The 24672-nt window shown below is 49.4% G+C and overlaps 1 protein-coding gene across 1 annotated transcript; it reads left to right on the forward strand.

The window, feature by feature from the left end:
- Positions 1-21089: 21089 nt before the first annotated feature.
- LOC114485598 (small conductance calcium-activated potassium channel protein 3-like) lies at positions 21090-22513 on the forward strand. The gene has a single exon (XM_055083653.1). The coding sequence runs from the start codon at positions 21449-21451 to the stop codon at positions 22472-22474; it is 1026 nt and encodes a 341-aa protein (XP_054939628.1). The 5' UTR covers positions 21090-21448; the 3' UTR covers positions 22475-22513.
- Positions 22514-24672: the final 2159 nt, after the last annotated feature.

The raw sequence follows: 24672 nt of genomic DNA on the forward strand, positions 1-24672 counted from the left end.
CCATTATTCTACCACCATGTGGATGTGTTTACCAACCTGGAAGCTCCCCAAACCCCATACTATTGGGATTTTATGGAGGCTTTCTCATGTGTGCATAATCAATTTTAATTAACTCCATTTCCAGCCCCTCTCCCCTCTCTGGAGGACGAGGAGTAGGGCTGAAAATTTCAAACTTCTAATCACAGCTTGGTCTTTCTGGTGACCAGCCTTAATCTGGAACCAAAGATTCATCAATTTTATTAATCTTCTCAAAGATCCAGCTTTTGGTTTGATAGATTTTTTCCTGATGTTTTTACGTTTTCTATTTCATTGATTTCCACTCTGCTATTCCTTTTCTTTTGTTTACTTAGGTTTAGTTTTCTCTTCTTTTACTAATTTCTTTTTTTTAAGTATTTTTAAAAAATTAATTAATTAATATTTTGGCTGCATTGCGTCTTCGCTGCTGCGCGCGGGCTTTCCCTAGTTGCGGAGAGCGGGGACTACTCTTTGTTGCAGTGTGCAGGCTTCTCATCTTGGTGGCTTCTCTTGTTGCAGAGCACAGGCCCTAGGTGTGGGCTTCAGTAGTTGTGGCATGTGGGCTTAGTTGCTCTGCAGCATGTGGGATCTTCCCGGAACAGGGCTCGAACCCACGTCCCCTGCATTGGCAGGCGGATTCTTAACCACTGCACCATGAGGGAAATCCCTAATTTCTTAATATAAAAGCTGAAGTCATTTATTTGAGATCCTTATTCTTTTCTAAGACAGGTGTTTGGTGCTATAAATTCTCCCTAAGTATTGCTTTTGTGGCAAATTAGAATTTGTGTGTTTTCTTTTCGTCCAAAATACTTTCTGTTGTCCCTTTTTATTTCTCCTTTGACCCATGAATTATTTGGAGGTATATTATTTTGTTTCCAAATGTTTGTGGATATTGCTGAGATCTTTCTGTTATTGATTTCTAATTTAGTTCCATTACAGTCAGAGAATATTTTTATGTGACTTAAATTCTTTTAAATTCTTTGAGACTTGTTTTATGGCTCTGGATATAGTTTGTCTTGGTAAATGTTCCACATACACTTGAAAATAATGTGTGTTCTACTATTCTTGTGTGGAGGGTTCTATAAATGTCAATTAGGTCAACTTGGTTGATTGTGTTGTTTAAGGCATTTACATCCTAACTGATATTTTGTTTGTCCCCTTTATTCTTTGTCCCTTGTTTCCTTTTTTTCTGACTACTTTTGGATTAATAAATATTTTAAATAGTTCCATTGTTTTCTAATTTTTTTTTTTTTTTTTTTGCTTATCCACATAGTTACTGATTTTGATGCTCTTCATTCCTTTGTGTAGATCCATATTTTCCTTCTGCCTGAAGGACTTCCTTTAAAATATAAACTATAGTTCAGGTCTCCTGGTGATGAAACTTTTTAGGTTTTGTATGTCTGAAAAAGTCTTTGTTTTATCTTCATTTTGAAGATATTTTCACTGGGTAAAGAAATTATAGTCTATAGTGCTTTTCTTTCAGTACTTTAAAGTTGTTGTTCCATAGTTCTCTGGCTTGAATTGTTTATGACAGGAAGTCTGCTATCATGCTTATCTTTTTTCTTCTGTATGTAATGTCTCTGGTTGCGTTTAAGATTTTCTCTTTAGCACTTGTTTTAAACCATTTGATTATTATGTGCCCCTACTGTAGTTTTCTTCATGTTTCTTGTACTTGGGGTTCATTGAGGTTTTTGGTTCTGTTAAGTTTATAGTTTTCGTAAAATATTGTGAATAATTTTGGTCATTATTTCTTCAAATATGTTTTCTGTTCTCCGTCTCCTCCCCTTTTTTTCTGAAACTCAAATTAACATATATTAGGCCACTTGAAGTTGTCCCACAGCTCACTGATGCTCTGAGAAAAGTATATTGGATGGGTTTAACAGCAGATTAGACATTTTTGAAGAACGTATTAGTGAACTTGAAGACAGAGAAATAGAAATACCCAACGTGAAACACAGAGAGAAAAAAGACTAAAAAAAAATGAAGCCAACTGACATTTTGACTGCAACCTCATGAAAGACTATAAGACAGAACCACCTAGCTATGCTGGACTCTAATTCCTAACCCACAGAAGCTTTGAGATTATAAATGTTTGTTGTTTAAACCACCAAGTTTTGGGGTAATTTACTATGCAGCAGCAATAGATAACTAATCCATCCTCTTTTGCATTTTCCTCTAGCTTCTCCATGTGTAAGTCTCTCCTTTTTATGACCAAGTTCTAAGAGGAGAGTCATTAACACACTATCAGCTCTACTTTCTTAACTTCCATTTGTCCCTATCCCACTCAGTCAAGTTACTATTACTCTCCCTTCCACCAACCCCACTGACTCAGCTCTCACTAGTGTCATCAGTGAACTCCTTGTGGCCAGGGACATTTTATAGCCCTCTATCTAGACCTCTCTGCCGTCTGGGATGTTGTTGATCAATCCTTTTCTTTCTCTGGCTCTTGATGCTCTGCTCTCTCATATTCCTTATTTTCAGCCATATCTTCTGGGTCTCCTATGTAAGTTTCTCCTCCATGACCTGTCCAATGTTTATTGTTTCCCAGAATCTTGTCCTTCCCTCTCCAAATTCTTAGTCTACATATTTCATACACCTTCACCCAAGGGCATCTCATCCACATATTTAGATTCAACCACAACTTCTGTGCTACCACAGTCTTGTCTGTGGCTCTCCTGACCAGTGTCATGGCTTCTATTCTTTGCTTCTGTGTTGGTGATGATGATTTTGGCTCAAGAAAACAGAAAATCCACCCCAAGTTGTCTTCAACATAAGGGGTCACATTTTAAGAAGGTCATATGACAAGACTAGAAGGAAGCAGCTCTAGGGTTGGTTGATTCAACAGCTCAGTGATGTTGTCAAGCACTTAGCCTCCTTTGATCTTTCTGCTCTGCCATCCTTGTGAGCTTTCTTCAAGCTAACTCCATTCATGGTCCCAAGATAGCTTCCATGGGTTTTGGTATCACATACAGATTCAGCAATGTCTGGTATCAAGGTAAACTTTCTCAGAAGCCTCTTACAGACTCCCCTTCTCATTCTCTTGGCCACCACTTGCTCATGCCTAAACCAGTCACTATTAAAGGGAATGGGATCAGCATTAGGCCAATTATGATTCAATCCTCAGAACTGGAGATGAGGCACTCCTTTTCTGAGACATATGGCTACATGGTCCAGATGACTTACCTGGACAAGTCTTGGGTTCTGTTATAAGGAGAAAGGGGGACAGTGGTTGTTGGGGAGGTAGCCATGTCTATGTCCCTCTGTCTGACTCTGCCTCCCAATGTGGTCAGACATTTGACTGTGTTAGTGCTCTGATAAACATGCCAATGGCTACATCATAACTTCTGACTAAATTTCAGGTACCTAGCATGACACTCCAGGTTTCCATGGCCTGGCCTTTATCTGCTTCTCCAGCCTTATCTCCCAATACCCCTACCTTGCATCAACAGCACACCATTATCCTTCAATGTTCAGATCAGGCATCACAGCCCCCAAGAAGCTTCCTGGCACTTGCAGGTGATCCAGGCATCTTGCTGTGGGTCCCCATAGCACCTGCACATTCCTCTCTTAGTCCTTTCTGATATTGACATTTCTGAGCATCAACCTTTGATTCTAAGTGCTTGACAAATCTTTTCTGAACTGAACTACACACCTTCTGGCCTCTCTCCTGAGCTCCAGTCCCGTTTAACGTGTGCATTTGGTTTGGCCCACAGACACCTGAATTTCAACATATCAAATAAGTGGTGTATCATCATCTTGCCCTGATCTCTTCTTCCTCCTGCATTCCTTATCTTAGAGAATTTACCTTCATTGAGCTGCTCAAGACAGGAATTTGGGAATGACCCTTTCTCTCTCTTAATCTATTTGTCACCAAATCCTGTCAATCCTATCTTCAAATGCCTCTCTAATTTCCCTCTTTCTCTCCTTTCTTTTCTCAGTACTTTAGTCCAGGCCCTTATCAGCTCCCTGGATAACTGCAGCAGCCCCCAAATTGATCTTCTTGCCTCCAATCTTGATCCTATGCTATCCTTTCTCCATACTGTAGCCAGAGTGTACTTTTTAATAAGGTCAGTCTCGGGACTTCCCTGTTGGTGCAGCAGTTAAGAATCTGCCTGCCAATGCAGGGGACACGGGTTCAAGCCCTGGTCCAGGAAGATCCCACATGCCGCGGAGCAACTAAGCCCGTGTGCCACAACTACCGAGCCTGTGCTCTAGAGCCTGCGAGCCGCAACTACTGAAGCCCGCACGCCTAGAGCCCGTGCTCCGCAACAAGAGAAGCCACCGCAATGAGAGGCCCGAGCATCGCAACCAAAAGCAGCCCCCGCTCGCTGCAACTAGAGAAAGCTCTTGCGCAGCAACAAAGACCGCCCCCCCCGCCCCCGCAAAAAAAAATAAGGTCACTCTCTTGCTTAAATCCTTTGATGCTCTCCATTCCCTTATCAAACTACCTTTCTTGGTTGTAAAACCCTTCAAATCTCTCCTATTTAATTCTTCAGCCACCTCTCAAAGTACTCTTCTACTCATGTGAACCCAAGCCATCCAGGATTATTTCTGTTTTCTCCAAAGCAATTCCGCAAAGCTTTATCTCTGCCTCAAGTGAGAATCTCTTCACTTCTGCCCCTGGTTGGCTCACAAATCCTCATCCTTCAGGACTCAGCTTAAGTTTTACCATTCCTAAGAAATGCTCCAGCCCCACCCACTTCCCAGGGTTCATCCAGGTGCCTCTTCTGCCATCCACTGTCGCAGCTCCTAGCTCCATACTAGAATTGTCACTTAACAATTTTTGTAGAACCTCTGCACTCCAGGCCCTAGGTTACCCTGTACCCACTCTTTGGAGTTTCTGTTTTAGCGGGAGTTGGGGTGGAGGGCCCCCAAACTAAGCACATACTCTTTGATTACAGTTGAGACAGTGCCAGGGAAGACAGTGCAGGGTGTTAATGGAGTAAATAACAGAGGACCTGCCTTAGCCTGAGGATCAGGGGTGGCTTCCCTGAGGAAGTGACGGCTACATGGGAACTCTAGGAGGGGGAGGAGTTGGCGGCCAGGGAAAGAAGATGGTGGGAGCGGGTGTTGGTGGCATTCCAGGCAGAGGAACATCATGTAGGAGCACCCTGAGTGGTGAGGTCACCTGCTCTTTGAGGAGCTGGACGGGGCCAGTGTGGTGGGTGTGCGGCAGTAGGTGGGGAGAGGTGAAGGGTGATGCCAGGGAGGAGAGTAAGGTCGGCCCCCTCGGGCCATGGGGCTGCACTAGGGAGGACTTTGGCTTTTACCCCGAGGGCCCTTCGAAGCCATTATGGGGTTTTAAGCAGAGGAGCAATATGATCAGACTTGCATTTTCAAAAGAGTTCTCTGCTGCCATGTGGAGGATGGATTTGAGGGTTGTCGGGGAGGGTGGCAGTCAGACCATTTAGGAGGCGTTGGGGTCATTACTTGGACTAGAGAGGTGGAGAGGAAAGGAGGAGGATGTAGCAAGGCGTTTATGAGCCTGGGTCAGCAGGATCAGGAGAAGCAGGTGTCGAGGATGGATGGCTCCCAGCATCTGGGGGGTGATGCGGCCTTCTGTGTCTGAGATGGGGGACACGGGACAAGGGGATGGTTTTGGGGGAGCCGATCAAGAGTCAGTTTGGGACGTAAGGGTGAGCTCCTCAAGGACAGACACATCTATTATTCACCTTGAATTCCCGGGTATTAGGCCCAGCAGGGGCCCGAGGACTGTTGGTGGAGTGAACGATGGGACAGATGCTCTCAGGCCTGCTGACCTGCTTTTGTCGGTTGAATGGCCAGAACACCAGTGCTGCTCCTTGGATGACAGGGAAAACCCTGTTATGTTCTTTCTCACCCAGCGGGTTATCTGCCCAAATAGACTGCTCTGGCGGTTACCCCAGATGAGAGCAGAGAGGCCCACCTGGGTAGGAGCGGGTGGGTGTGTGGGCCTCAGAGAGCACGCGAGGGACGCTGGGAGCTGGGGGAGCTTTGTACTCAGCATCTCATCACCATCCGTTCCCTTTACTGCTCAGCTGGGGGCAGGGTCTGGCTGCTGCAGGGCAGTGCTGCAGTCCGAGGACTTGGAACACTTCCCTGCCACTAACACATGCCATTCCCAGATTTCCCCAGTGGCTTGGGGTTCTGTTTTGCAGTCAAGGAGTATAACATACAGAAGGGTGAGATGCTGCCAAGGTGTCTGAGCACAGTTCATCCATCCCCCAGCCATGCACCATTCATTCGTTCACTCATTCACCCTCTGTGTGCCAGGCCCTGTGCTGGGCTCTGGGTGTATCATGGCAACCAGACAGGTCTGTTCTCGGCCCTCTAAGCTCACACACTTCACATGAATCCATACACCAGTGGTGCCACCACCATCACAGCCAACTTTAGGGTCAGCTAGCGGCTTCCAGAGCACATTATCCTTGCTTCCATCTAAGCTGGCTGAGATACAGCACTTCTGGAGTCCATAGATGATGCTGTTATTGGAAGTTTTATCTCCAACCACACATACGTACTTGCTGGGGGTTCAGAGCAGCGACGCTTATAAGGGCCAGAAACTGACAAGCGCCCCCAAATAGTGAATGACTACGCAAACTATAGGCATAAGATGGGAGAGCAAGATGTTATCTAATAAAAATGCCAAGTAGGTGGGATTATACTGACGTGTAATGAGATGGGATTTAATGTGTCTGTGAGATTTCCTTTAATGAAGTAAACAGAACATAAAAAGTCAGGTACACAGTAATTACAACTGCTCTAAAACCTATGCACACACACCATAATCTCAGTTTTGTAAGGAAAACACAATGTATTGCAAAAGACTGGAATATGCCAGATATTAACAACACCTGATTTAGGCAGACAGTTTATACATGATTTTTCTGCTTCTTTATTGTTTTTATTCTTTCCAGACTTTTTATGATGAGCAAGCTATTACTATGAAAATTCAGAAAAGTAAATAACTTTAAACACTGGAACCCTCCTATGTCTACACATTGGCAGAGATCAGGGATCTATTTCCAGGGATGTAAGAAGAGCTTGGTGATCACTAGATTCTGTTGTCCACACTTGTAATAAAACATACACTGATATTTGAGAGCTGGACTAAGTGGGTGCTAAGTGCTCTTTGGCTCTGAAGTTCTGGGATTCAATTTAATTCCACACAAGTTGAGAAGCTCACCATCTAGTCAGGGGAGCAGACTTATTTATTTATTCATTCAACTCAACAAATATTTATGGAGTTCCTGCCATGTTCCTGGCATTGTTCCAGTTGCTGGGGAACATAAACACATAATTACAATGCCACGTGTGAAGTGCCGCAGGAGAATTCCCTTACAAAGTGTTAGGGGCACACAGCAGGGGAAGCAGCTGACCCTTCTGGGGGCTGTGGGAGGTCATGAAAGGCCTCATAAAGGAGGCTCATTTGAATAGGGTCTTGAGGGATGAATAAGAGTTCTCTAGGCAGCAAATAGAGGGAAACAGAGCTTATGCTAAGTTGAGAATTACTTCTGGAGAGGCCTATGTGTGCTATGAGGGAAGATGGAATAAACAGATTGTTTATAGACGCTTGTCCTCATCCCAGCCACAGAAATCAGGATAAGAAGTGAGTTCAAATGTCTGAACTCATAAAGTTAGAATAATTCTTTTGAGTCATGGCTGTTTCTTCTTCCACCTTTAACTAAGAGTCATGCATGTTCAAGGCCTCTTTGAATAATGACCCCTTCGACCCATCAGTACAGCCTGGTCCAGGAACTGGAAACATCTGGATCCTGCTGGGCTGGAAAAACATTGTGTGACCCCTGGATTTCTGTCCTCGTGCAGAAAGAAGGATGGCTATAAGAAGATGACCTGGGGCTGGAAATTCTAACTGGTAAACAAGAATCCTTGAAAAAGTGACTGTCAGGCATCTCCTGTCTGTCTGGTTCTGTTGCTTGTCTTTCTTCCCTCCTTTTCTCAGTTTCTTATTTCCTCTTTCTCCTTTCTCTCTCCTTTGTCACATCTCTCTTCCTCTTTTTCTCTTCCTTTTTCTTCTCTCTTTAGTCTCTTGGTCTCACTCTCTGCCTCCTTCTGTTTTTCTCGAGTGTTTCTGTCTCTCTTGCTTTACATATTTTCTCTTTCTTTTTCCCGAATCTCTTGCCTGTCTTCAGGTCACCTCCTTGGTTTTCTCCATTGAAAGGAGCCCCAGCCTGCCTTTGAGGGGATTTGGGGAGGGCAGAGTTGGTGGGATACTCTGAGCTTGTTTGGCCTTCCTCGACCAGCATCTCTTTTTAAGGAGTCTGAATTTATAGCGTGACAATATAAAGAGCTCTTTCATTCTGGCTCTCATATATCCCTACTTGAGCAGAGAGATTTCCAGACAGATAATCATCAGGCTTCCTACAGGAAATTAAAGACCTTGGGGCTGTGTAGCTGCTCATCTCACCTGCGTGGCCCATTAAGTTTCATAAAAGGCTTTGCTTCCCTGGTATGTGATAGAACACATCTTTGATAAGATTTACTTCCCAAATCTGTCTAATGAAGGCAGTTGTGTGTGTCTTCTAGATAAGCAAGCTCACAGTAAGGCCAGAGGTTCTCATTTTGGTGCAGGAAAGGGTGCCTCACCTTTCTTATCTGGATTACAAGGACTCTGAGCTGGCACGTGTCCTCAGGACCCACACTGGGGGCAAGAATCCTTATAATGAAGTACATTTGGACCTCTGGCTGGCTTTGCACATGCAGCACTTGCCTCACTTCTTTCTTGAATCCCCACTTTGTCCACACACTCTGGTCAGCATCTTCTTTAGAGGAAGACAGGCCCCAACCTAGACAACATGGTAATCCCACTACCATGGGACTTGCCAGGGATTGACTTAGGTTGGAGCATACAACCCGTTTTTAACCAGTGAGATGTGGAGGAAAGTCTAGGGACTTCTGAGACAGTTTTCCCCATTATTAAAAAGAGATCCAAGACAGGGGTGCTTCCTTTTATTGTCTCTGGACTTTGAAGGGTGATGGTGGGATGCCTGGAGGTGCTGCAGCCATCTCGTGACCATGAGGGAGTGGCCAACATGCTGAATGAAGATGGTGGAGCAGAAAGTCAGAAAGAACTTATGTTCACGGTGACACGTGTCACCAAATTAATGGCCCCTGAAACTGTCTTACCTCTGGAGTTAGTGTGTGTCCTTTTTTTCCCTTTGGCCTCACTGCTTGCGGGATCTTAGTTCCCCAACCAGGGATTGAACCAGGGCCCTTGGCAGTGAAAGCACTGAGTCCCAACCACTGGACCGCCGGGGAACTCCCTAAATGTCCTTGTTTTTAAACTTTGAGTTGGGGTTTCTTCACTGGCAACTGAAAGTATTTTAGCAAATACAGACAGGGAGGTCCAAGATGGGCCCACCATGTTTTGTAAGGGAAGTGTGAGTTCACTGAGAGAGGGGTGGGGTGGGGAAATGAGCTTTGGGATCAGATGGCTCCGCACTGGAGCACCAGCTTTGTTGCTTCTGCTTATGACAAGTCACAGGCAAATCACTTAACCTCTCTGAGCTGTAGTTTCCTTGGCTCAAAATGAGTATTAAGTACCACACAGATGCTCAATAATTGTCAGTTCTCTTCTTCCTAGATGTGTTTCTCTTCCAGCTATTTTTAAAGGGGCAAGAGGTGCCAGGAGCAGAGAGTTATTTAATGACATTTCAGTGCTGGGGAGAGTTTCATACAGAGACCATTCTGAGTCCTTTACCCACAGTTGCTCCAAGTACAAATCACATCTCTAATGCCAGCAACAGCGCTGAGGGGGAGGCAAATACACCCAATTCTCCATTCTCCATGGTGATGAGAGATGTGGATAATTGAAAACAGCAGATAATCCCTGAACCTGATTTGAGTCACTGACTTCCACCACCTCCCCCAACATCACTTTTTTGGTGCAGCTGACAAACTGCCACATGGATGCACATCTCTCCTCTTCTCTCTTCTGGTGCATCACTCGGCAAAGCTGCTTCAATACAGCCAAGGCCAGGGTGACGGAGGAGAGGCAAGGGGGCTGATGCCACCTCCCCAGCCAAGAACAGCCTGGAAGCTGCATGATTGAGCTTGGCCTTGGAGTTGGGCTCTGTCTACCCCTTGGGCTAGTTTGACTTCAGTTTCTCCAAGCTCTTCCAGGTGGAGATGAGCACCAGAGATGCAGGTTCCTCGCCTCCAATGGGCCCCACTCAGGCCAGTCAGTGCACAACTAACTTCGCTTGTACTCAGAGCTCCTCCCCTTATGTCACTCATTTCTTGGAAAGAAGGGTGACTTTTCCTTCTCCCAAGCAATGGCATGAACTAAAATGAATTGTATGCATTGAATTTAGAGCTTTTGGATTCTTGATCCAGGTAGCAGTGACCGTCTTATTTACCAAAGTCCCCTTTCAGTCAGTGAAACACTTTACAAGAAGGATGAAAAGTGAAGTGAGAAAGAAACATTTATTGAGTACCTATCACGTGCTGGCCGTGTGCTAAGCACTTCACATCTGTTACTTTGTGGGGAGACCAGATATTTCCAGTGAGAACTCGTCTAGCCTGAAGTAGGAGATACTGGCTGCTTGCTTGTCTCTGGCAACCTAATCTGGAAAATTCCTGCCTTGGTACCAATAACACGCAAATCAATTTCCTCCAGTCCTAGACCCGGGTTCGGGTCTCTCAGGATCTCTCGCTATCTTGTCCTTTCTCTCTACACTAGAAGTTCGATCAGATGAGATTTGTGGGTCTGGGAGAACTGGACAACTTGAAACTTCTTGGTTGAGTGAGGGGGAGTTGCTGGCCTTCTTGACCTTAATCGGGAGATGCAGCAGTGCCCCATTGATCAGAGTCAAGACTCACAGCGCCGGAAGCAGCTAGGATAAGATCTGGGGGTGGGGGGGGCTGCCAAGGCAGGCTCTCATCCTCTTCTCTGGCCCTTCTGGCTGGTTCAGAAGCTTCTCTAATGGAAGTGATAAGAAGTAAGTAGGAAGCCACTGGCCTTTCTCACCATCTGGGGCTGACATTTGCCAGATCCTGGAGCCACCAGGAGGCTTATTAATTACTAGGTTTGCAGGAGGAAAAAGGTGTTGTATTCAATACTAAGAAAGGATTAGTGCTCACCAGGCTGCAACTTGTCATAAAATCAGTTCTGGGATCATAGTTTCGGAGGCAATCAGAGGAGGCAAGGTTTCCTAAATTGTAGGAAAACTCCTCAGTTAGAATAATGGCTTATCTTTGGCACATACTCTTTCTGAGATGTACAGCCTCATCCCATTCCCTTTCTGAGCATGACTTCCAAACACCAGATGGGAAAATGGCCAAGGTGAGGGTGCTGGGCCTTCGGAATCTGAATGTCGGTTATTTAATCTTGGGCAAGTCCCCTAGGCCTCTCGTTTCTCTTTGTAGAATGGGGACGACAGGAACTGCCTGGCAGAGGGTCACAGGGTCAGTGAGAAGTGGCTGCACGATGTCTGGGGCTTGGTAGGTGCCCCCAAACTGTTGTTTGAATCGGTTTCTGAACTATGATCCAGGCCTGGTATTGGGGCAATGGAAGAAGTGTCCTTGAGCAGCCCATATGCCCCCTTCTCCCCATCCAATGACAGGCAGCCTGGAAACCCAGAACGAAAATGTTCTCTCTTCTCTTGACCCTCCAGAGTCCACTGAGCTTATTAGCAGGCAGGGAGGATTCCCAAGGTAGAGGGCAGAGGCCAGGTCTGGAAGGACTAGGCTGGCGGCCCACCTGATCTCATGCGCGTAGGGGTCCTGTGCTCATAGGCACTTTCCAAAATTGAGGTCTCCCCACTTCTTTGGTGTCTTTCCGTTTGTTAGAAAAACTTACCAGAGGCTCTAGGCTGGAAAAGGGAGTCCCAGGCTGGGCTGTGGCTCCCATCAACGGGGAATTCGTCACTGCACTAAGTGTCCAGCCAGCAGTGGCTGGGCCTCCTCCTGTCTAGCACTGCAGACCCCCGGCATTCTGGCCCCAACGTCTGTGATAAGGATTGTCTTTGAGTGCCCCGTAGTCCAGGATGGGGGGTGATTTATGGTTCTCCTGAGGTGTGGGTTGGAGTTCCACTTGTTATAAAGTCAGTGTTGGAGTGAGTCACTGCTAGTGTGTGAGCCCAGCTGACTGCCTTGAACCCACTTCCTGGGGTGACCTTATGGCCCTCTTTTCAGGGTAAGTCTTGGAATTTCCCTTACAAGTCTGGGGGAGAAACAGCTTTCTGTTCTGCTTCATTGTATTTAATGGCAGAAATTAAAAAATGAGAGAAATAGTGGTAAATGTGGGGGTTTGGAAAAGTTTTTGATCCCTCCCTTCATCAATCTTTTTCAACCTTTTAAAAATATATGTATATATGTATAAACCCATGTGTATACTTGTATGTGTGTGTATGTGTTTAGGTCTCTATCTGTACCTATATCTCTCCATCTCAAGGGTCTTTGGGGATAGAGTTGGGGCTTCCCTGGTTCATTCACACACTTCCTCCAGGATTAATGAATGTGGGGAGGGGGGTTTTTTAGTGGTGGTCAGGGCACAGCAAAGCTGACTTTATCCTCCTAATGGCTGAGCTCTGAGACAAGCCCAGCCCCCAGAAGGCCACTCTAGCCACCAATGTACTTGTTCAGTGACTTGTAGGGCTCAATGTGCTTTCCTTGTGGCCACTGTGGGCACTGGAGGATGAAGCCAGCTATCCTTCCTAGAAGCATGTGGCTTTTGGTTGAAAACAAAGGATGCTCCACGCTGGACCTGAGTCCATGGCTGTATGCAATCTCGTGGTCTTGGTGACCTTTTCTGATGTGTAGGTGGGCAGCCGCGGGACAAGGATAGAGATGACAATGTTCTGATTTCATGGTGGAGAGCCCAGTAGTGGAGAAAAAACGCTCGTCTCAGGGTAGGGACAAGAATAGCAGCAATGGCATCCTGATCTCTCAGAGGGGCTGTTCATAGAGGGGATACACTCTGGTTCTCATGGCAGAGACAGGACTAGAGGTGATAGTTCTCTGGTCACCTGGTGGGATCCTAATGGGGGGCACGCATGAGCATGAGAATAGAGCATTCTCATGGTGGGGAAACTAGTAGTGGTGATAATGATCTGATCTCCTGGGGAGGATAAATGGAGGGGGCTGTGTGGCAGTGGGGAGTTGAGGTGCTTCTGTACACAGGGCAGCAGGGGGTCCAGGAGTCCAGCTCAGAAAATCTCCTGGACCCATGTTTGTTTCTATATAAGAGCAAAAGGGCTGTCGAAGTCTTTCCCTCAGACACTGCTCATGCACGGAGCCATGGGGCCTAGATTCTCCCTTCCCTCCTCTCAGAATCCTGCCTGAGAGATGCTGGCCATAGTGATTAAGTGTCCGATTTGATGGGGATCCTGTTAAGACACTAATGCTCTTCTAATTCTGGCTAAATTGGCATTGGTTTTGTTGATCTACCTACACAGGTTGAGCTTGTTGCTTCCAATTTCAGGTGATTTCCATCTTGTCACTCTCTCCTTCCCACTTAAGCCCATCTAATCCTCAGGCTCTTCCAGCTGCCTGGTATCTCCTGTGAAGCATCCTGCTGCCTCCGAGGCTAGGCAATTAGAGACTCAGACTGCAGCAGAGAGGGCGGCTACGGATTATTACTGAGGAGGGAGAGACTGAGTGCAGTGTCCATAGCAACCCTCCAGCTTTCACCTTTACCAGGAGAGAAGGAAGGCAAAGGAAGGCAGGAAGTCAGCGAGATTCCTGCCCTTTTGCATCATTCATATCAAAGTGCTGGGCGCGGAAGGCCTTGGCTGCTGACTTTGCCCTGTGAATGTGGTGTGGGGAGAGGGGACTTTTTCTCATTTAATAGCAGCAACTTGGAGTGGACATGTAGCTGGGAGCTTGAGTTCGGGATGCACGCAGTGAGACAGCAGGGAGGGATGTAGTGAGCTGTGCTGTTGGGTGTCCAACAGCTACTGAGAGATGATAGGCCCCCTGAAAGGGACACATCACATCAAGGGGATCCTGATTTGAGTCCCAGCTTTGTCCTTAACTCACATGTGAGCTTAGGCAAGTCACCTCCCATCTCTGGGAGGTCTTCTCTTGCTAGTAAGGCTGGGCCCTAGGCATCTCTGTGGTCCCTTCCAGCCCTCTCATTCAACGGTTTTATGCTGGCTTACCTAGGACAGATAATAGGGGTAATATGTTCTTTCCCTATGGTGGAAAAGCTCGAAGAACCTGCCAAATAGAGGCTACCTTTGCAAAATGTTCACAAAGGTAAATCCTGGCACCAGATGTAGTCCCCGAGTCTCCATGGAAGGAGGCAGAAAGTTACGGCGCAGTTCCCTTTGGGGATGTCCCTCCGCGCCTCCCAAGGTGCCTGGAGTGCAGAGCTATGTGCACGTGCCACCAGCAGAGGTCGCCACACTCCTCACAAACCCGCTACAGGTTGCTGTGCCCCAGGTGGGTGCGCCCCGGGTCAGCATCAGCTGGGGCCTCAATCTCAGAGCCAGAGCTGGGCGGGGAGCCGGCAGGACCTTCCCGCTTGAGCTGCCACTGGTCACCTGGAGTCTGGGAAAGGGCTGATGGCACCGGCTGGCTCAGAAGGCTCGGGCTCAAGTCACCAGCCAGGCTCCGGGGATCTGTCCTTCACTCTTGACCCTAACTGTAGGAGGGTGGTTCATCCAAGGCTACAGAGTGCTGCTGTGTCCCTTGGTGCCTGGGGCCTGCGGCTGCCCTGGTTCTTGGCCTTCTCTTGGGCAGCTCAGGTGCCAGCTCTGGGTCTGGGAAACCGTTAGAGGTAATTTTTTTTTTTTTCTCTGAGCCTTTTGGGACTGAGACCAGGAAGCTGACTTAATCAGTAAATCTTAATTGAGAGCATGCGCTGTGCCAGGCACTGGGGATTCAGCAGTGAATAAAACAGAGATTCCATCCTCAGGAAGCTGAATCTCTGGCTGGGGGGAAGGGTGCCATCATCTACACAGTGTGGGGCTGGGTGTGGACAGCCACCCATCCAGGACAGGCCAGTGACGGGCTCTCTCCACTGACTTAGCCTTGAGCAGACAGGCCTCTGGACCTGCCCTGACTCTAGGGATGAGGCTCAGATGCTGAGCCCTGGCCAAACAGGTCTACATGGGCTCTCCCCCAGCCACCAAGCTCCTTGCACTTGCTCAGTCCACACATGTAGCACTTTACAGTTTGCAAAGTGTGTGCCCCCTATACCAGCTCCCTGTGAGCCTGGCAAGGCCTCACGGTGACAAGATGTTGGTGCCCTGTACCCATTTCTCATGCGTTCTTTCCAGATACTGTATCAGCACCTTTTATTTGACCTTGGACCCCTCAAATAACTGTTCCCACCTGGACTGATTCATCTGGCCAGGACAGCAAGTTCTCACACCAAAGCCATGGAGAATTGGTGAGGAGAAGCATTTAAAAATGTATCTTGTTTTTCACAAAACAACCACGGAGGGAGGCGTGAATGGGTCCAGTTTTACGGGTTCAGGGTGGTGCCGTGTGGTCACCAGCAGGAAGATGGCAGCTCTAAAGCACATGTATTGGAGTTCCAGCCCAAGGCTGCTCCCGGCACCCCTGCCTGCCTGCTCCACTCCATCTTCTCTCCATGTCCAGGACCAGCCCTGCCTGCCACAAAGTTTTTGGAGCAAAATCGGCACTCTTCTTTCAGACAGGTCTCAGTGGAGCTGCTCTGTTGAAACCTCCCCCACTCCTTTTGTCAAAGGGGGTTTCCTGGAGAACCTGGGTAGGAGTGGAGGGCAAGAGGAATCTTTCCTCTGGAAGGGGAAGAAACCCAGTGGTGGTGGCTGAGTGGAGAGGTGACCTGCAAGTGGACGGTCCGGTTTGGCTCATGGCGTGGCCTCTTCCCTCCTTTGAGAACAAGAGCAAACCAGTTGCCTTCTCTGGAACTTAACTCAGTTTCCCCATCTGTAGAATGAGGATACTAATCTAACCCCACTAGCTTGTTGGGACCACATTTGCACAGAGCAGGCTTTCAGTGAATACACCGGGGTGTGAGACGTTGAGCTGTACGTCTCTTTTATAGCGAGACCCATACGAAGCAACAAAAGTTTCAGTTTTTCTTCAGCAAGGAGGAGATGGTGTGAAGCTGCCATAGGTGGCTAAGAGCGGTTGGTGGGTGCCCTGGAGGCAGGGGGGATGTGCTGTGGTCCTGTCTCACTCTTTCTGCCATGACTTGGGGGAGGGTGGGTGGGCTTTACTTAGGAGAGCCCTCACCCCGGGTCTGGATGTTCAGGGACTCAGAGAAAAGAAGCATGGATGAGAGACCTTCACTTACAGATCGGCGCTCATTTTGGCCAGTGGTGCAGGTAAGGGGTAAGCATTGTGTCCAGGGTCAGAGTGCCCTGAACTCTCCTTCATGCATCAATTCTCTCACTCACTTCCAGATTTAACACACAATCTGGGTGTGGGGTGAGGTGCAGTACTGTGTGTGTGTTTTACAATCCACACCACCGGCTCCTGTCCCCAAGGAGCTTATGGTGTAAATTAAAAACAGGGGAGAAAAGGCATGTATACAGAGGACTCCAATACAAGGCAAGAGGTGAAAAGTATCCCCAGAGAGATACAAATAAAGTGCTAAGGGAATTCAGAAGAGGAAGATGATGTCAAATTAGGGGGAAGGAGCAGAGAAGGGGAGGTGTGGGAAGGCTTTGGGTGGAGGCATCACTGTGCTCTCCTTAAATTCTAGTGGGACTGGACACCAAGTGAGGGGTGAAGTGGCATTCCGGGCAGCACAAATGGGGAATGGGAAAGAGCATGGGTCTAGGGGTCAGAAGGATCCAGGTTCAAATCCACGACTCACTGGTGACCTTGAGCGAGTCACTTCAACCTTTCTATACTTTAGTTTATGGGGTCGAGAGTGTAAAGGATGGAGCAATAGAACCTTCCTGGCCTGCCTTCCAGGGCTGCCAGGAAGTGCAAATGGAGTACTTTATGTGAAAGCAGTTGGAAAACTATAAAGTGCTAGCAAATACAGGGGCTGTTTTTATTTTTAAAACATTAACTGATCCTGTAACAGAGCTCCTAGTTAAGAACACGATAATGACTGAACCTGAATGGGCTAATGAGCTGTTCAGCCCAGAGCTGTCTCTGACCCAACCGTCCAGGGTCTGAGGGAGGTGTCGTTGATCTTTAAGATACTTCTATTCTTAGAAGGTTAAGGATAGCCCTTAACCACCACTAGCTTTTCTAAAAATCCCGCTATTGTCTGTCATTGTATCTAAACTCCATCCATCCACCTATCTATCCATCCATCCATCCATCTAGCCAATAAACCTATAATGAGTATATCCACAGCCAGATAACCCTGATCAGTGCTGGGGATACAGAAAAAATTAGACCCCTTCTCTGTGCTCAAGAAGACTACAGCTTAGTGGGAAAGACAGCTAGATAAACCGTATATCATTCCTTTTCTTAAACCCATTTTCAGTCAGTTCTATGTTTTGGGGGTAACAAGTTCCACAGACCACAGATTATGGGATTTTAAAGCTGAGTGATCTTAGAAATCATCTCTTCTATCACACTCATTTTACTGATGGGGGAAATTATTATTTGTGTGGAAAGCACTATGACTTCCTCTTATTTGCCTCAAAATGACCTCTCCAAGGTTTCAAGTTCGGTTCAGTTCAATGAATCTTTGTTAAGCATATATTATATGCCAGGCTCTGTGTAAGAGCTGCAGGTCCGATGATGGAGAAGACATAATTCTGGCCCTCACAGAGGTCACAGTCTAGGGGGAAAAGGACACACAAAGAGATAACAGCTATAGTGCTTGATACTGAAAAATACAGGAGAAGGGCCCCTGATTTGGATATGGAGGAGCTTGGGAGAGGCTTCCCAGCAAGAAGTCCTGTGAGCCATGTCTTGAAGGGCAAAAGCAATGTGCTGGGTGAAGATGTACTGGAAGGGCTTGCCAGTCAGAAGGAATAGCGTGAGCAAAGGCATGGAGGTAGGAAATAGCATGGCTTGTTGGAGGAGCCATAAGAAGCTGGTAGTATTGGGGCTTAAAGAAGGAAGTGGTGGGCTTCCCTGGTGGCGCAGTGGTTGAGAGTCCGCCTGCCGATGCAGGAGACGCGGGTTCGTGCCCCGGTCCGGGAGGATCCCACGTGCCGCGGAGCGGCTGGGCCCGTGAGCCATGGCCGCTGAGCCTGCGCGTCCGGAGCCTGTGCTCCGCAACGGGAGAGGCCACAACAGTGAGAGGCCCGCGTACCGCAAAAAAAAAAAAAAAAGAAAAAAGAAAAAAAAAAAAAAGAAGGAAGTGGTGAGGAGTGAATGTGGAAAGGAGGGCAGGGGCAGAGCGACAGCACACCTGATGTGGAGCTGGTATGGCCAAAGGCCACCATTACCTTATTGGGTTTCGTGAGCATGTCCTTGTTCACTTTCCCTGTCTTCTCTGGGCTAAGAAACTCCACCACATCCCCTTGACCTTCATCTTTACAGACTTAAGAGGCATAATTTATTTGAAGGAAGAGCCTATCCTTCAAGGTGTAGATTTGGACATGCAGGAAAAAGTCAGCCCTGATTTGCAGGTGTAAACACTCCCATCATCGCTGATTTCAAGCTATCAGTGTGACATCACTCGTTGTGGAGTTGGGAAGAGATATACACCTTTGGCTTTTAGGAGCCAGTACCAGCCGGCTCCAGCACATCAACTTCTGGGCAGCATGTGTGGCCTGGTGAGATAGCCCACTACTACTGACTTGCATGATGTAGGGACCCTTATCACTCCCATTTTATAGAGTAGGAAGCTGAGGATCAGAAGGTAGTTATCCTGCCTGTGGCTACACAGCCATTGCATGGCAGAGAGGGGCTCCAGCCTGGGCAGTGTGACTCTAGAGCCCGAGCTCTAACCATGATATCATTCGCTTCCCATTCCCATAGGGTGGCTGTATTGAAGGGCATGAGCTGCATCGGTGGCATTAGCTGTCAAGCTCCAGCCCATTTCCAGATGAATCTCTAATCTATCTTTGGCTCTGGTATAGTTTAGTCCCCCACCCCCGCCAGGTGTTTCTTATCCCCATCCATGACAGCAGGACATATTCTAACAGTCCCTATGGGATCCAGCTGGTACAGCCGGGATGGCCCGGAAAGGTCAACTGAGGCAGAAGACAGGTCATAGCGGTGGAGTGGGCACAGAAATGCCCAGGCCTGGAGTCTGCCCCTAAAAATTGATTTTTCACAGCCCAGAGAAGCAATACTAACAGCATATTTCTGCTACTAATGACATAGTAATGATAATTTATTAGGAAATCATTAAGCCTAAGTATATGATCTGGAGCCTTGAACCAAACAGATGGCTCTGTTTGGGGATGGATGGAGGGAAACCAAGAAGACATAAGGGAAGAGGAGAGCAGGCAGGGCATGCTGGAGGGGGTGAGGTGGAGGGTACTGGAGGGCCGGCATGGTCATGAGAAAACACATGAGACCCCAGCTTGTGTCTGAGCCCCAGCGCTAGGACTTGTAGTGGCAGGGGGTGTGACCATGTCATTGATAATAATAACAGTAATCAAGATTATCAGGTGTAGTTGTAATTATTCAGGTTTCTGGGGTTGTGACTTACAAGTACTATTTAGCTCTCAATCATTCGGGCTGAGAGGGGATTGGAGAGGTGAGAACTGTCATACGGAGGATACTCTGGGCTCTTTTGATGGGAGCCCTGCTCCTTCCTGACCTGGCCACTTGCTGCTCACCATTCAGAACTGCCTTAGAACCTCACTGTGTGTGGGCGTGTGTGTGTGTGTGTGTGCATGTGTGTACGTGTTTGTGGGCCAGTGAGTGCACACCTATGTATATATGTGCACCTGCATACGTGTATCTGTGTGTGTGTGTGCATGCATGGCTCTCCTCCTCTTCCCCCTTCCTACCAGAGAAGCAGCTGGACAGAGGCCAAGGGGTGATGGGGGAAGCAAGAGCCAGGCAGGAAGATACCTCCCTCCTAAAACCCCAGGTGTGCTTGGGGAATCCCATAATGGCCCCTTCTTCACTGATCCCTAAGTCGGCTGCCGTTAGAAGTGGAAATGAATTCAGCTGGGTCCCATCTTTTTGGAACTCCCTTTGCACACAGTGGGAGCTTAATAAATACTTGATGATGGTTCTGAACCTGGGAAGCCAGCAGCTGTTCCCAGCTCTGACTCTCAGAGCTCCATGGGACAGATCAGGTGGGGAGCGACCACGGGGGTTTTCAGTCTTCCTTCCAGACCTTCCCATGACTCCAAGTCCAGCTGGAGCCATAGTCCATTTCACACATCCTGCTTTGGGGAGGCCAGTTCTTCCTCCACAGCTTCTCTCTGGCTCTTTCCCACCCCTCATTTGAGCAATATTTATGGAGCAACCACTGTGCACTGAGGATCACAGTGGAAAGGCATCCTGGGAGAGGGTATAGGAGCTGTGGGGTCAGACTGAGCTGAGTTCTAATTCTAGCATCCTTAATTACAAACGGGGTAACATCTGGCAAGCTACTTATCTGTGCTTGAGTGATTTTTTTAAAAAACGGGTTTCATCTGTAAAAGCAGAATGATGACATCATTTTCATAGGGTTGATGTGAGGCTTAGAAATAACAGATGCTCCTGCACACATATTGCAGGCAGTTCAGTATTTACCTGGCGTCAGGAGGATGTGGGTTCCCTCTGCTTCTGTGACCTTGAAGTTGTTACTCAGTATCTCTGAGCATCAATTTGTGAAATGGGAACACGATGCCCACCTCCTTGCGTGTTTGGAGGATGTAGCTGGATAATATGTGTGAAACAACCTATCGCAGACCCTGACCATTAATAACTGTCTTCCTGCTTCTTGCCCCCGCATCAGGGTGCACAGCTCCCCTCCTTAGGAGGACCTCTGCTCCTCCTCGCCACCGCCCCGCGTGCGCGTACATCCCGTATCGCCGTGCCCTGACGGCTTTCTGCCATACCTGTCATAGGAAAGAGGGCAGCTGCTCAGCTCCCGGGTGGGGAGCGGAAACTACATTTCCCAGCCTTCGCTGCGCTGCCACTGGGGCTGGGAGCGGAGCGCGGCAGGCCCCTCCTTCGGGGAGGAGCCTATGCGGGGGGCGGAGTTAGGAGGTGGTTGGAGAGTTAAGACAAGCCAATGAGACCAGCTGCTGATAAGTGGGCTGGGCTTACCCTATAACAGTGGCAGGAGGAGGAGAGCAAAGCTATTGAGCCAGCGAGGAGTGAAGCTGAGCCTGGCCTCACACGCTCCTAGAGGACCACCTCCTGAGACAGAGTTCTTTTTCCCCCTTCTTCTTCTTTCTCCAAGCTCCCCTCCTGCCCTCCCTCCCTGCCCAGTACAATGCATTCTTGAGTGGCAGCGTCTGGACTCCAGGCAGCCCCAGAGAACCGGAGCAAGCCAAAGAGAGAGGACTGGAGCCAAGACACTCTGGTGGGGGAGCTTGGATGCCTGGCTTCCTTTGAGGACATCTTTGGAACGAGGGTGGCTTTGGGGTGGGGAGTTGTGCTGCAGGGAGTCCAGCCAGGCCCCAAGATGGACACTTCTGGGCACTTCCATGACTCCGGGGTGGGGGACCTGGATGAAGACCCCAAGTGCCCCTGTCCATCCTCCGGGGATGAGCAGCAGCAGCAGCCGCCGCCGCCGCCGCCACCAGCACCCCCAGCAGCCCCCCAGCAGCCCCCAGGACCCCCGTTGCAGCCTCAGCCTCCGCAGCTTCAGCAGCAGCAGCAGCCGCCGCATCCCCTGTCTCCAGCCCCCCAGCAGCCCCCAGGACCCCCGTTGCAGCCTCAGCCTCCGCAGCTTCAGCAGCAGCAGCAGCCGCCGCATCCCCTGTCTCAGATCGCCCAACTCCAGAGCCAGCCCATCCACCCCGGCCTGCTACACTCCTCTCCTACTGCTTTCAGGGGCCCCCCTTCATCCAACTCCACCGCCATCCTCCACCCTTCCTCCAGGCAAGGCAGCCAGCTCAATCTCAATGACCACTTGCTTGGCCACTCTCCAACTTCCACAGCCACAAGTGGGCCTGGTGGAGGCGGCCGGCACCGGCAGGCCAGCCCCCTGGTGCACCGGCGGGACAGCAACCCCTTCACAGAGATCGCCATGAGCTCATGCAAGTACAGCGGCGGGGTCATGAAGCCCCTCAGCCGGCTCAGCGCCTCCCGGAGGAACCTCATCGAGGCTGAGCCCGAGGGCCAGCCCCTCCAGCTCTTCAGCCCCAGCAACCCCCCGGAGATCGTCATCTCCTCCCGGGAGGACAACCATGCCCACCAGACCCTGCTCCATCACCCCAATGCTGCCCACAACCACCAGCACGCCGGCGCCACCGCCAGCAGCACCACCTTCCCCAAAGCCAACAAGCGGAAAAACCAAAACATTGGCTATAAGCTGGGACACAGGAGGGCCCTGTTTGAAAAGAGGAAGCGACTGAGTGACTATGCTCTGATTTTTGGGATGTTTGGAATTGTTGTTATGGTGATAGAGACCGAGCTCTCTTGGGGTTTGTACTCAAAGGTAGGGGCTGCAGTTTCTCTTTATACCTTGAACAAAAGGAATATGTAGGTAGCAAGAGAGAGAGGGAGAGAGAGAGCGCGCGAGTTGGTGGGGGGGAGAGAGAGAGAGAGAGAGAGAGAGAGATTGGGGGAGAGAGAGATGGTGGTGCTGGGGAGAGGCGTTTGCTCAGTTATATGGAACACTCTAACTTCCCATGGTTTTCCTGCTTAATCCCGGGAGAATTCATTCCTTGTTTCCTTGGGAGGGGGGGACATCCCCACACACTGTGTCTAATTTGTAGACTCTGTGTTAGGGAGGATTAAAGAATCCCTTCTGAGAAATCATCTTTCCTCCTGGCTCACTCGTACTAAAGCATAACCTAGCAGCTTAACGCACCAATTAATTACACTCTGCCTTGATGTGCTTGCCAGTTCCTGTGACTTCCCCTCCTCTCCTCCCCTCCCTGCTCCACTCCATTTTCCCGAGGATAAAAAAGAAATAAATGTCTGGGTGGGGGTGGGGTGGGGATTCCATGCCAGTCCCTTCTCTCTCTGTCTTCTCTCTCTCTTCCCAAGTTTCTGTTTCCCTCCTCATCCCTGAGAGACTTAGGGCAAAATAGAAAAGCAAGCGTGACTTGAGTCTCCTGGGGGCATGGGGTAAAAATGTAGGCGTAGGAAATCAGCGGTCTTTTCCCTCAGGAAAGAGGACTCAGAATAAACCTGCTGCTGCCTTGTAAACATCCCCTCATAAAAATGGCTACAGGTGTTACCCGGGCAGAGCAGATGGGCGCCGCCTTGGCATCAGCTGGGGTAGGGGGGGAGTGCCTTTTCTTCGGATGGGATGACAGGGCTTCCTGGGAGTCCCCGAGAGCTCATGCCCCCGGCTCAGCCCCAGTTCTCCCCTCCCACCCCAACTCCTTCTTCTCGGGATAAATAAGGATGAGTGTGTGAGTGCGCGCCCCGATGGAGAACGGCCGGCACGGCTTTAGCGGGGGAGCTGGCCCCACTGCCCCAGCCTCTGTCTAGTCCCAAGACGGAGGAGGGGGTTTCCCTCCCCGAGTGGGCTTGGAAATCGCGTCCTCCAAGGGAGTGGGGCTTGAGGAAGGTAGGTTTCTGTCAAAGCTCTGCTTGCTGGGAGCCCTCCTGCTGCGAGCTTGAAGGCTTTGGAGACCTGGGGAGTCACCGGGCAAGTGGATTTTTTTCCCACTCTACCCTTCACCCCCAATTTGTTGGTGTGAGTGTGTGTGTGTGTGTGTGTGTGTGTGTGTGTGTGCATGCTTGCTTGTTGTTTGGATTTCTCTACTTGTCATTTTGGGCAGCGGGTAGCTGGGAGGGGTTCAGCTGTTGGAGGTTTCAAATAGAGCTTGTTTCAGGCTGGGCACAGCTGCTGCGAGACTGTCACATTCCTTGTTGAAATCCAGCCACAAAAACCTAGGAGGTGCTGATCGGATTTCCCCCATTCCCAGCTTCTCGCTAGCTGGAGCAGAGGATGGGCAGATTTGCCCGCTCTGGAAAGGGGTGGGGCAGACCTGTCAGATGACCTGAATAGCCAGAATCAAGACTTCCAGGTGGAGGGTCCCCCAGGGACCTGGCTGCTCAGAGAGGACTGCCCCAGCCCAGGGCAGCTCCTGGAAACTGCCTTCGTCTAAATGGCTCAAGGATTTGAGCCCCTCAGTGAGCCGGAGCGAGTGGGGTTTCCCCTGGAATTGCAGCTCACTTAGTCATTCCCTGTAATGAGCCTCTGAGTCTGCGGGCTCTTCTGCTCGCTGCCTTCTCCCGCTGGGCGACCCGGGAGAGGGGGCTGCTAGCCTCGGCAGGCCTGGCAGCCGCCCTGGGCACAATCCCGGCTCCCTCCAGGCACCCCCTGGGGACCAGGAGCCCTTGCTGGGGGAGGCTGATGAAGGCCCAGGTGCTGGGGGGGTGGGGAGAAGGGGCAAGACAAGCACCCTCCCTTTTAGGGAACCCTGTGGTCAGAGCTCTTAGGGGAATGGCCCTTCCTAGACACAGCTCCCAGCGTGGGATCGGTCTGTGCACATTTGTTTTAATGGGGCGGGAGGGTTGCTGCTAGAGCAGGTGCCTCCCTGATGGAGTATGCAGGGAAAGGGGCTTTCCCAGAGCCGGAGACAGCAGACTCTGGCGCGAAGGAAGGGTGAGGTGATCCAAGGGGTGGGCTTTGCCTAATTTTATTTTATTTTTATTGCGGCACGCGGGTCTCTCACCGCTGTGGCCTCTCCCGCCGCGGAGCACAGGCTCCGGACGCGCAGGCTC

Source organism: Physeter macrocephalus, unplaced genomic scaffold (assembly GCF_002837175.3).
Source record: "Physeter macrocephalus isolate SW-GA unplaced genomic scaffold, ASM283717v5 random_1112, whole genome shotgun sequence".
NCBI lineage: Eukaryota > Metazoa > Chordata > Mammalia > Artiodactyla > Physeteridae > Physeter > Physeter macrocephalus.

Excerpts from the sequence above, each read along its gene's own strand:
- LOC114485598 (XM_055083653.1), top strand. The coding sequence starts at position 21,449 with ATGGACACTTCTGGGCACTTCCATGACTCCGGGGTGGGGGACCTGGAT.